At 37.8% G+C, this 13,000-nt stretch overlaps 1 protein-coding gene across 1 annotated transcript in view; it reads left to right on the forward strand.

The window, feature by feature from the left end:
- The window catches only part of LOC149181870 (polyamine oxidase 1-like), a 28,252-nt gene extending 15,527 nt beyond the window's left edge, over positions 1 to 12,725 (forward strand). The window contains exon 7 of the mRNA XM_089414354.1: positions 12,705 to 12,725. Coding sequence (XP_089270480.1) covers positions 12,705 to 12,725 — 21 coding nt within the window. The remainder of the gene's footprint in view (positions 1 to 12,704) is intronic.
- Positions 12,726 to 13,000: the final 275 nt, after the last annotated feature.

Raw genomic sequence — 13,000 nt, forward strand, 5'->3', positions numbered from 1 at the left:
AATTTAACTCACGTCCATAACCATATCAGTTCCGCTCAACATATTAACCTGCGCACACCTTCTCCATGCGATATCCATCCGATCAGACCACCAATGGACGGTCCTGATCACTGGATCTCAACAAGATTTAACCCCACTGCATAAACTCTCATCACGTCCATTTTTCAAAGATTCCTTTGTGCTTTCTTAGCATGCAATATCCGTTCAATCACGGATTCAACAGACGGTCCAATCACCTCTAGACTTCAACTGAATTAAGATATGGTTCATAAAATTTATCGGGTCCATTTTTCACTTACCACTTACGGTTTTGATGCTGCACTAATACCACTTCCGCCTAAGGAAACCGCTCCTGTATTCTGCTAGCACTTTGGTTTACTCTCCACCATTCATCTCTTTTACTTTATGTTGTGCGACTTAGTCTTGGTCACCCATCTCCTTCAACCTCGTTCATTGATCTTATAGATCAAACGGCTCCTGCGCATCGTCGCTTCATTTCTTTGTCCTTCTCTTTACTCTCTTTTAATGTGGTTTCTCAAGGTTCTTCTCTGGTTTCGGGCTTCTCCAAGCTTTCTTGTCTTTGTTTGTTTTGCAACACAACTCCCTCTACGACTTACTCTACATACTTTAATCACTGTCACTCCTGAACCTCAACTGTGATCCTTCAAATTGATTCAAGTGATCCAACACGATCCTTCATCCTCACACTACTCTGTGTTCTGCTCGAACTCCACCTGCATACATATACTATGTCGAAACTCTAATTCACACACAATTTACCCTTTGATTTATCAATACACACCGTCAAACAATTCAAGAATTGAATCTCTGTATATATATATATATATATATCTATATCTATATATATATATATATATATATATAAACAAATGATTACATAATGAGACTCTCTATCTCTCTGGCTTGTTTTTCTAATCAGTGGCCTCTTTTTTCTACCTGCTCATAGGCTTACAATCAAACCTCTGTTTCCTAACTAGCTAACCCCTAACTAGCTAACCATCTAATCCCTTTCTATGCCTTTTAGGCTTACATTTATACAAAAGGATTCTATAACCACTTCCTGGTTTAGATCCATAACCTTCTCACCAAAATCCTAAAATCTCTTCTTTATCCCTAAGGATCCTCCCTAGTTCCTCAAATCATGAAACCAACTCCTATTCTAGGATTTACAACTGATTCCCAAATCTTTCAACTATCTTAAATCTCTCCTATTCTCCAACATTCGAGAACATTTACAAATATGCCTCACAATACTTAATTAATTCCTATTTTCATTAAAATCACTCAAAAGCCTAAATAATTACATTAATTTAACACTTAGGAAACCAACTTCCTTAAAACACAAGACCCCCTATGTCTAATAAAATATAATGATTTTTCTTGAGCTAAATGCTCTTGCATCAGACTCCCAAGGTAGAAAAGATTCATGATCTCCTGATCATGTGTCTTCACATGTTGATAGAAAACCTCTAGGGTCCCAAACTTTAGTTTGTAGTTGTCTGATAGCTCTTCACCTTTGCTACTGTTGTATGTCTGTTGTATTCTGGTTCATCTTCTGCTCTTTGTCAATTAGGTTCAAATTCTGATTGATCACACTTCCTGCTGCTATCAATCTCCTCCATTTAGTCTTCTTCATCATGAACTAGCATAATTCTTCAATCTTTGTTTCCAACATATCTTTGGGCTGGTCCATACTCTGCCACTTATTGCTATCTCTACTACTTCTTTCTCTTTGTTTCAGGTTGTTGCTGATGTCCACTAAATCTTCAATTTGTCAGATTCTTATTGCCACCCTTTCATCCTTACCCTCTTTCATGTTTGTCTCTTTCTGCATTGAATCTTGTCTTTCCAGTGTTCTTTCCAGCAATTGAACATCTTTGTTCCATGGATTAAACTTTTCCACGAAATCCTCCTCTTCCAATTTTATTTGGCTTCTCACCTGTGCCAAATTTTCTCCAGCATCTGCAACTAAACCTGCAATCATAAAACAATTATTAAAATAAAAGTCACAAGGCCTCAGTGCCTCTTCTTCCTTTGGCAACACATCAGTATGCTGCTATGATTTCTCCTCCTCTATCAGCACATCAGTATGTTGATTTAAATTCTCAAAAGAATTTATGAGACTGTCAGCTAGTCTCTCCTCCACACCATCTACTCTAATGATGTCTTCTTGCTCTTGTCCACTGTAGTGAACTCCTTCCTCTGCAATCATACTATCATACTTTGAATTTTCCAACAAATACTCCAACAATTCAATTTCTTTGTTACACTTCATAAGTACTTGATCATTGCTTATGATTCCTGCATTTATACTTAAATTATCAATTTGAAAATTACAGAGTTCAACAGTCTCAACTGTTGCTTCACATATCAAATCTTCAGACTAAATTTCATCTCCTTTTACAAGAAATTGTTCTTGTCTTGTAACAACTTCAAACATCAATGTTTTACTAAAGTATTTCTGCTGTTCCAAGTCCTTTATGTGACTCATAAATATTTCGATGGTCTTCTCTTCAACCTCTTCAAGCCCTCCATTTGGTTGCTTGATATCCTTCTCTACTTCTTCTTGCTTTTGGCCATCATCATGAGTCAAAATTCCTCTGCCTTCAGTCATTGCAACGTGCTGAAAAGTAAAACTTTTCCCCAATTGTTTACAGGAATTTACATGAGACCTGTCTATCTCATCTTCTTTTAGAACATAATTTAGATTATGTCTGTCTTCTTCCTCCTTTATGACAATATCAACAAATTGTCCTTCTTTACATGGTTCACCTGCAAACATACACAAATTATTAGATTTTAAACCATGTGACCTTTTGGTCTCACTTGAAGTTTCAATCTTCAAGTCTTCATCTTCACCTAGAACCTCACCCTGTTTTGGTTCAAAAATGGAAACTTCCATTTCTAACTCAGCTTCTCTAAGTTTTTCCATAAGCCACTTCACTTGCCTCTGTTGTAGCCTTCTCTGTAACTTAGACCACTTCACTGGCTTTTTCTTCAAGACCCAACCTAATCTTTGATTCTCCTCTAGTATCATCCTCAATATATTGAGTTGTTCTTTTAACTCAGAAATCTCCTTGTCAATTTCCTCTTGACTCATTCTCTTTCCAATTGCCTTGGCATTCTCTTTCTTCACTTTTTGTCTTTTCTCAGAACCTATGCTATGACTATCAATAGTCATCTTTGTGAGTTCTTCACTCACTATGAGTTGCACAAGTCTCTGCAACAACTAGTCCTCCCTGCTACATGATACCTCACTAAGCTTCTCTCCTTTAAGCTCAGTATTTTGGCATCTCTCTCGTTCTCTCCTCTGGAACCATATGAGCACTCCAGGCTCTAGACTTCAACTCATCTGCATTTTTGAGAACACAACTGTCCTCTTGTATTTCAAAGACAATTGAAATACTAGGTTCTGCCACTCTCTCTCAGAAACCTTTACTGGCTTACTTCATCACTGCTCTTCGGGCTGTGATCTTCTTGCTGAGATGATTCACTAATTACTATTACCTGCATATCAATGATATTCAAACCAAAGATCATTCCAAGATTTCAAAAGCTTGTTGTTCAACTTCCTTCTGAGAACACTCTTATCCTCTCTGTCCAACCTTCAGTCGGATTCTTCAGGTTCACTGCTACTTGTTTTCCCAATCTTTCATTCACTTTGTTGTTTAGAACATATATATATTTCTTTGTTTGTCTGCTTCTATCAATCTTTACTCTATCTTTAACCTGCAAAACTCAAACCAGAGTTAAATAAAACAATACCTGTATGGCTTCACAAGCAGTCTCCATCCATTCTTCACATTTGAGTGAATCTCCATTTCCTCAAGAAAACAAACATCAATGTGCTTTCTTTATGCTTCTGCAACCTCTTCTTAAGAGGATCACTTACTCTCATCTTATGTCATGCCTTCTACTTATCAGATTCAAATAACCTGATCTCCTCTTGCCTGCATACACATCTTTAAAACATAACACATAATTTCCTTATTCTGTTCTAATATCAATTGTTTCAACCACCATTCTACTCTGATACCAAATTTGATGCCAGCCTAAGTTGACTCAACCCACAGTATGCATATAAATTGCATAATATATTATGTCCCAGGAATTACAATTTCCCTGCCTACTCAAACCTTCACAAATTAAGGCTTTAGGCTTCTTAATTAAACCTCATGCGGAAATGTTATATTTGACTATTTAATAGTCTAAACCTTCATTAACCTTTGAGCGGAACTTTACTCAACCTTCATAAACTTTAGTTAATCCTTAAACCTTATTACTTAAAATTCTGGTTAATTTCCACCTATCCACTTACTCTTAATCATACCATGGTCTAAGACTTTGGTTAAACTCGACTTAACCCAAATTCATTAATCCACTTTATTTCTATTATAACCCTGGTAATAGAAATACTCCAAAAACACACGTAAGCCTTACCTTTAAGCTTTTCCATGACCTTTGCACATTTTCCGGTGCTTACTTTATAGTGTTCAACCTCCACCGTTGATTTCACTCCACCACATCAATGATTGTTGCACGATCTCCATTCATTTTCCCGAACTCAAACAAATTTAACTCATGTCCATAACCATATCGGGTCCACTCAGCGTATTAACCTGTTCACACCTTCTATACGCGATATCTGTCTGATCAGTCCACCAACAGATGGTCTTGATCACCGGATATCAACAAGATTTAACCCCACTGCATAAACTCTCCTTGGGTTAGTTTTTCAAAGATTCCTTCGCGCTTGCTTAGCACGCGATATTCGTCTGATCACGGATTCAACGAACGGTTGATCACCCCTGGACTTCAACTGAATTAAGATATGGTTCATAAAACTTATCGGGTCCGTTTTTCACTTACCACTTATGGTTTTGATGCCGCGCGAAAACCACTTTCGCCTAAGGAAACTGCTCCTCTATCCCGCTAGCACTTGGGTTTAATCTCCACCGTTCATCTCTTTTACTTTATGTTGCGCGACTTAATCTTGGTCATCGATCACCTTCTACCTCATTTGTTGATCTTATAAATCCAACGGCTCCTGTGCATCGTCGCTTCATTTCTTTGTCCTTCTCTTCACTCTGTTTTTACATGGTTTCTCAAGGTTCTTCTGTGGTTTCAGGTTTCTCCAGGCTTTCTGGTCTTTGGTTGTTCTGCAACACAACTCCCTCTAGGACTTACTCCAAATACTTTAATCACTGTCACTCCTGAAACTCAACTGTGATCCTTCAAATGAATTCAAGCGATCCAACATGATCCTTCATCCTCACACTACTCTGTGTTCTGCTCAAACTCCACCTACATACATATACTATGCACAAACTCTAATTTTGCATAGTCATCAGAAATGTTATCATCGTCATCAGAAATGTTTTTATAGTATACCTAAAGTCGAGCGAAGATGGTGGGACAATGAGGAGTTGTATCCTTAAAGATGAGATGTTTTCAAGCGATCCATATTTCCCAGTAGATAAGGAAGGAAGGTTCCTGGCCTTAGCCAGGGCTCCAGAGGACCACCATGTGGTCCAAGCATCTCTGGCAATCTGTTCCTGCCATATGCACTGAGTAGGGATGTCCGGGAGAACAGATACCCAGATATCAATGGTGATATGGTAGGAGAGGAAAAGGTGGTCCACTGATTTTGTGATGTCCTTACATAAGTTGCACCAAAAAGGTCCGTGCATTGCTCTCTTAATCAGATTGTCACCTGTGGGGGTCTTGCTTTTTAAAATTGACGACATAAATACTCTGCTTCTTGGGGGAGCTTTGAGTTTCAACAAGCCTTCCACCACATATATATAAGCTGTGGTCTATGTTTGCTAGCTAAATAGAGGTAACCCTCTTTAGGAGAGTACCACCCATTTTTTGCATGCAGCCATATGATTTCGTCCTCCCCCTCAATTATTTTGATGTGAGATTCTGATAAGGTTGCTGTGTAGTCTGTCCACTATTGATGCCACTGTTGTTGGATTCTCAGATCAATTTTAAAGTTAAATATTCCTCTTGGGTTTCAAATTTGGTCCCACTCAGAAAGAAGTTTGGTGAGATAAGTTTATTTGTTTATTTTCGCAACCTCAACTGGGCATCTGATAAAGATAGTTACCTAGTGCCATCCAAGGAACAAATTCCCCAAACAGTATATGGGTCTGAGATTTTCTCTCTACTAGATGGTTTTTTTCTGTTAAAATCAAGTGCTAGTAGCAGAACCATATCATCTCAAGACTACCTTCAGGACCAAGTGGGGAAAATTCACCTTTAAGTGTATGCCATTTGGGCATATCAATGTTGTTGATACATTTCAAAGAGAGATGGACATCACTTTCCATGGCTTGATTGGCAAAAGTGTAGTTTTTTATTTGGATGATGTTATTGTGTTTTCCAAGACAAGATCAGATCATGTACATCATCTGAAGCAAACATTTGAGTGGTGTCAAAATGGGGTATTTCTCTCAATCCCATGAAAACAATATTTGGTGTGTTAGAAGGAACTCTCTTGGGGTAAATAAGTGCAAAGAGTGGAATTAATTTTGATCCCAAAATGGTCAAAGCTATTACCCAGATCCTATTCTTTATTGAAAAATGCAACAAGAAAATCCTAATTTAATTTTTTCTTTGAATTAAATTGTAATTCTAATTCTCATAGCAACTTGTAATAGTTAACTAAGTTAATTTGTCTTAGTTGACTTAGTTAATTCAATTTGGGAGTCTATCTAATGTCATGTAGAGTGGTTCTTAAATTTTAGGAGCCTAGGTTGAGTTCTTTTGACTTGTACTCACTTAATTCAGTTTAACTAAGTTAAATTCAGTTAAACTAGTTCCAAATGATGGAGGAATTAGTGGGACATCCAGTAGTGGGGTGTAACAAACACTTCTCGATCAGTAAACTGAAGATTCACTCAAAATTAAATCATGCATGTCAGATCAAAGAAAGACCCAATTGAGATTAAAGTTCAGGGATAGTGTATTATCAGTGGTAAAATCATCCAAATTAAACCGATGATGCATGCAATCAGAGGAAGGCCTAATGATGGATTGTGCAGTTATGGATGAGTAGTTTCCCAATTAAATATGGGTTAATTCCCTAGGAAAATGCGCAAGGGAATAAGAGCTTGTAATGCAGCAGATTTGGATAAGTATTGGCTAGAGCTTGCTTGTGAAGCAGTGAGATAGATTGTCATAGTGCAGAGTTTTCCCAGGCTTGAGAAAAACATTGTAATATTTTCAAATTTTCTGATTAATGAAATATACAGATAAAAGGGGTTTTTAGTTGTTGCTTTCTCCATAAATTTATTGTGTTATGCATGATTAAATTCTTCCTTTTTCTGCTTCGTGATTTTATCGATCAATTATTGTTTCCACTGGTGGGTAGAGTAGATTCAAGTAAATTGTTTTAGCATATTACAATCTGAAATTTGAATCTATAAGGAATTAATACACGGTATCAAAGATGCAATCACTATAGAAGAGGAGAATATGCTTTTGTCTTTTGCAGGAGAAATCAAATTTCCATTGTCATACTAAAGAGTCAGCAAGATGTTGTTCTATGGATTGAGGCTCGAATATGCCCTTGAGGGAAATTTGAACTATATTTCTTGGCAGGACAAGATGGAGGTAGTGTTTGAAGACAACTGGCTTAAGAAATTCATAGACAATGATATTCCTAAGCCTCCAACAACTAATGCTCAAGATCTGGCAGAGTGGAGAAAGTGTGTGGCAAAGGCGAGAAGGATTATCCTAGAAGGAGTTCAAGATCATATTGTCTAGAACCTCCATGGTAAGGAAACTCCATTTGTAATGTGGAAGGCCTCGACCGACTTGTTTCAAAACAATAGTGACCATAGGAAGTTGGCACTGAAGGAAAAGTTCAGAAATATCAAGATGGAGAAGGACGATAAAATACCAAAGTACTTGACCAAGTTCACCCAATGTCGGGATGAGCTTGGAAGTGTCGGTGTTACAGTTGCTGAAGAAAATCTGGAGAGCCTAGCACTTCTAGGACTTCCCAATAGCTGGTACAACTACTAAGACTCAGTTAATGGGGGGAGAAGCTACAAGAGTGGGAATGACTGTGGTCCAACATGGTACAAGAAGAGATCTGATGGAACACTAGAAATGGATCCTCATTCAAGCATGATGATGAGGAGAACTGTGCCTTAACTGGGAAGATGAAGAAAGGGAAGGGGAATTCATCCCATTTAAATTCATATTCCAATGAAGGCAGAAAGAATAAGGACATGTCGAATATTAAATGTTTTCACTGTCACGAGATGGGACAATGCCACAAAGTGTCCACAAAATAAGTCTAGTAAGAACCCCTTAGGAGGACATGAGGGCTTCACTGAATGAACCTATGACATAGCACGTGCGTTCGTGGTATAATGAAAAATACCCTTAATTTGACCACATATTGGAAAATACCTCTAAAAATCACATTATCTAACCCCCTACCAATATGAACCCAATACACCTTTCCAATTTAAAAAACCCCTACTATGACTAGATATTGTAGGTATCCATTTTTTCGTTAACATTTTTTATACCCCTTTATATTTTTTCATTAACATTGAGCTCCATTTTTTGTACCTCCTAATATAAAAACCCTTTACCCACTATTATATGCTCAATATATTATGTCAATTTTTCCTCAATATATATCCCCCAATATGAATGCACATGGTATGATATTGCTCTGCTAGTGAAGCCCCCATGCAGAAGGAGCGGCAGGTGAAGCTCTTGCTTCAAAATTCGAGCCAGATTTCACCCTCATCACTTGCATGGTGACATCGGTGATGGATAGTGTGTGGTACCTGAATAGTGGAGCCTCATTCCATATGATTGACAACAAAGAGTTCTTCAATGGCTTAGAGGAGAAGGACCTCCAGAAGCACATCGAAATGGGAGATGATAGGAGGTATAGTACAATCGACATCAATATTGTTACCTTTAAGAGGGAGTCTGGTTCTCCCCTCAAATTAAAGGATGTCATGTATTTTCTAGGTTTAAAGAGAATTTGGTTTTAGTCTCCATGTTGGAGGACCATGGTTACGATTTGATATTTAGTAAGGTAAAGGATTTCCTTCGACACATAGCCTTAGGACAGGTGAAGCAGATCAGGGTTTGAGTGAAGAACCTCTACAAATTGGATGTAGAAGATTTTGTTGCTTTGAGCAAAAAAGTAGAGAAGGCGCAAAGCTGATACATTGGTGATTTGTGGTAAAGAATATTAGGTCACTTGTACCACAGAGTTTTGAAGATCATGCAACAAATTTCTACAAGACTTCACAAGGGAACACTAGAGCAGAGAGACACATGCAAAGGGTGTAAATTGGGGAAGTACACCAAAGGTTCCTTTCATGATAAAGAGAGTTGAGCAGAAGTGATCCTTTATCGAGTTCACTCAGATGTGTGTGGACTATTCTTGACATCGTCCACAACCAAGGACAAGTATTATGTAATATTTGTTGATGATTTTTCCCATAAGTTTTGGATTTTCCTCATGCAAAAGAAATATTAGATGTTTGCTAAATTTTGTGAATTTAAAGCACTTGTCGAGAAAGATACTTGCATGAAAGTTAAAGCTCCCAGAATAAATAACGATGAATAATATGTGTCATTGAAATGAATTCAGGAACTTATGTGCATCAAAAGGCATTCAATAGGAGCTAATAGCATCTTGTAACCCATAACAGAATGGGGTGGCTTAAAGGAAGAAAATAAGTATTTTGGGAGCGGAATGAGAAATCTTAGGTGTTCAAGATATACCTTTGCACTTGTGGGCTAAAGCATGCAACACATTTGTTTATTTTTAGAACAAAATCCCTCATCGAATACTCAGGATGAGTACACCAGAAGAAGCTTTTTCAGGTAAGAAACCAGATGTGGAACATTTCAGGATCTTTGGTTCATCATTCTACTTTCATGTTACCAAGCATGCATTGAAAAATCTAGATCCAATAGCTGATTTGGTAATTTTTGTGGGGTATACTGATACACCTCACAACTATTGGGTGTACCTGCCATCCAACATGATGACAATGGTTTGTAGAGATGTGAATTTCGATTAAGAGAAGGCCATGAGATGTTCCCTTGAGAGGGAGCTTCAGTTACATGTAGAAGAGGAACTTTTAGCTCCAAAGGAGGAACCTCAGGATGATGTGGAGAAGCCACATGCAGAGGAGCAGAGAGTGGAAGCACCCACTCATACAAAGACTTCCAAAGATGGAATGAAGCACACCAGAGAGGCTGATAAATTGATGCATGATTCTAGAGAGAATGTGGGAGCACCCACATCACAGTGAAGGAAGAGGAGGTCACGATATCGATACACTAGTTGCATGGCTCTGATGAGCGAGTGTGTAGAGATTGAGCCATCCTCATTTGAGGAAGAAATGCAACAAACAATATGGGTTGATTCCATGGTTGAGGGGTATGACTTCATTATCAGAAACAGTGTTTGGGAAGTGGTCCCAAGACCAGCAAACAAGTCAGTGGTGAGTTCTAGATGACTTTACAAGGTAAAATGATGCCAGCCTAAGCTGGTTCAACCCACAGTATGCATATAAATTGCATAATCTATTATGTCCTAGGAATTACAATTTCCCTACCTAGTCAAACCTTCACAAATTAAGGATTTAGGCTTCTTAATTAAACCTTATGCAGAAACATTATATTTGACTATTTAATAGTCTAAATCTTCATTAACCTTTGAGCGGAACTTTACTCAACCTTCATAAACTTTGGTTAATCCTTAAACCTTATTACATAACCTTCTGGTTGATTTCCACCTATCCGCTCGCTCTTAATCATACCATGGTCAAAGACTTTGGTTAAACTCAACTTAACCCAAATTCATTAATCCACTTTATTTCTAGTATAACCCTCGTATAATAGAAATACTCCGCTTTTCCACAACCTTTGCACATTCGATGCATACCTTTATCACGTTCAACCTCCACTGTTGATTTCACTCCACTAGATCAACGGTTGTCGCGCCATCTCCATTCATCTTCCGGAACTCAAACAAATTTAACTCACGTCCATAACCATATCAGGTCCGCTCAACGTATTAACCTGCGCACACCTTCTCCATGCGATATCCATCCGATCAGACCACCAACAGACGGTCCTGATCACCAGATCTCAACAAGTTTTAACCCCGCTGCATAAACTCTCATCACATCCATTTTTCAAAGATTCCTCCGTGCTTGCTTAACATGTAATATCCATTCAATCACGGATTCAATGAACGGTCCGATCACCTCTAGACTTCAACTAGATTAAGATATGGTTCATAAACTTTATTGGGTACATTTTTCACTTACCACTTACGGTTTTGATGCCGCACAAAAACCACTTTTGCCTAAGGAAACCGCTCCTCTATTCCGCTAGCACTTGGTTTAATCTCTACCATTCATCTCATTTACTTATGTTGTGCGACTTAATCTTGGTCACCCATTGCCTTCAACCTCGTTCATTGATCTTATAGATCCAACGGCTCCTGCGCATTGTCGCTTCATTTCTTTGTCCTTCTCTTTACTCTTTTTTAATGTGGTTTCTCAAGGTTCTTCTTTGGTTTCGGGCTTCTCTAGGCTTTCTCGCCTTCGGTTGTTTTGCAACACAACTCCCTCTAGGACTTACTCTACAAACTTTAATCACTGTCAGTCCTAAACCTCAACTATGATCCTTCAAATTGATTCAAGCAATCCAACACGATCCTTCATCCTCACACTACTCTGTTTTGTGCTCGAACTCCACCTGCATACATATACTATGTAGAAACTCTAATTCACACACAATTTACCCTTTGATTTATCAATACACACCCTCAAACAATTTAAGAATTGAATCTCTGGCTTGATTTTCTAATCAGTGGCCTTTGTTTTCCTACCTGCTCATAGGCTTATAATCAAACCTATGATTGCTAACTAACTAACCATCTAACCCCTTTCTATGGATTTTAGGCTTACATCTATACAAAAGGATTCTATAACCAATTCCTGGTTTAGATCCATAATCTTCTCAACAAAATCCTAAATCCTCTTCTTTATCCCTAAGGATCCTCCCTAGTTCCTCAAATCATGAAACCAACTCCTATTCTAGGATTTACAACTGATTCCCAAATCTTTCAACTATCTTAAATCTCTCATGTTCTCCAACATTTGAGAACATTTACAAATATGCCTCACAATACTTAATTAATTCCTATTTTCATTAAAATCACTCAAAAGCCTAAATAATTACATTAGTTTAACACTTAGGAAACCAACTTCCTTAAAACACAAGACCCCCTATGTCTAATAAAATACAATGATTTTTCTTGAGCTGAATGCTCTTGCATCAGACTCCCAAGGTAGAAAAGATTCATGATCTCCTGATCATGTGTATTCACATGTTGATAGAAAACCTCTAGGATCCCAAACTTTAGTTTGTAGTTGTCTGAGAGCTCTTCACCTTTGTTGTTGCTATATGTCTGTTGTATTATGGTTCATCTTCCACTCTTTGTCAATTAGGTTCAAATTCTGATTGATCACACTTCTTGCTACTTTCAATCTCCTCCATATAGTCTTCTTCATCATGAATTGGCATAATTCTTCAATCTTTGTTTCCAGCATATCCTTGGGCTGGTCCATACTTTGCCAGTTATTGCTATCTCTACTACTTCTTTCTCTTTGTTTCAGGTTGTTGCTACTGTCCACTAAATCTTCAAACTGTTGTTCTTCATCTTCTCTTTGAATTTGTCAGATTCTTACTGTCACCCTTTCATCCTTACCCTCTTTCATGTTTGTCTCTTTCTGCATTGAATCCTATCTTTCCAGCGTTCTTTCCAGCAATTGAGCATCTTTGTTCCATGGATTAAACTTTTCCACGAAATCCTCCTCTTCCATTTTTATTTGGTTGTTCATCTGTGCCAAAATTTCTCCAGCATCTGCAACTAAACCTGCACTCATAAAAAAATTATTAAAATAAAAGTCAT

This window comes from Pinus tabuliformis, chromosome 3_2 (assembly GCF_031772625.1).
Source record: "Pinus tabuliformis cultivar Carrire ecotype Pingquan chromosome 3_2, CPIR1, whole genome shotgun sequence".
Taxonomy (NCBI): Eukaryota; Viridiplantae; Streptophyta; class Pinopsida; order Pinales; family Pinaceae; genus Pinus; species Pinus tabuliformis.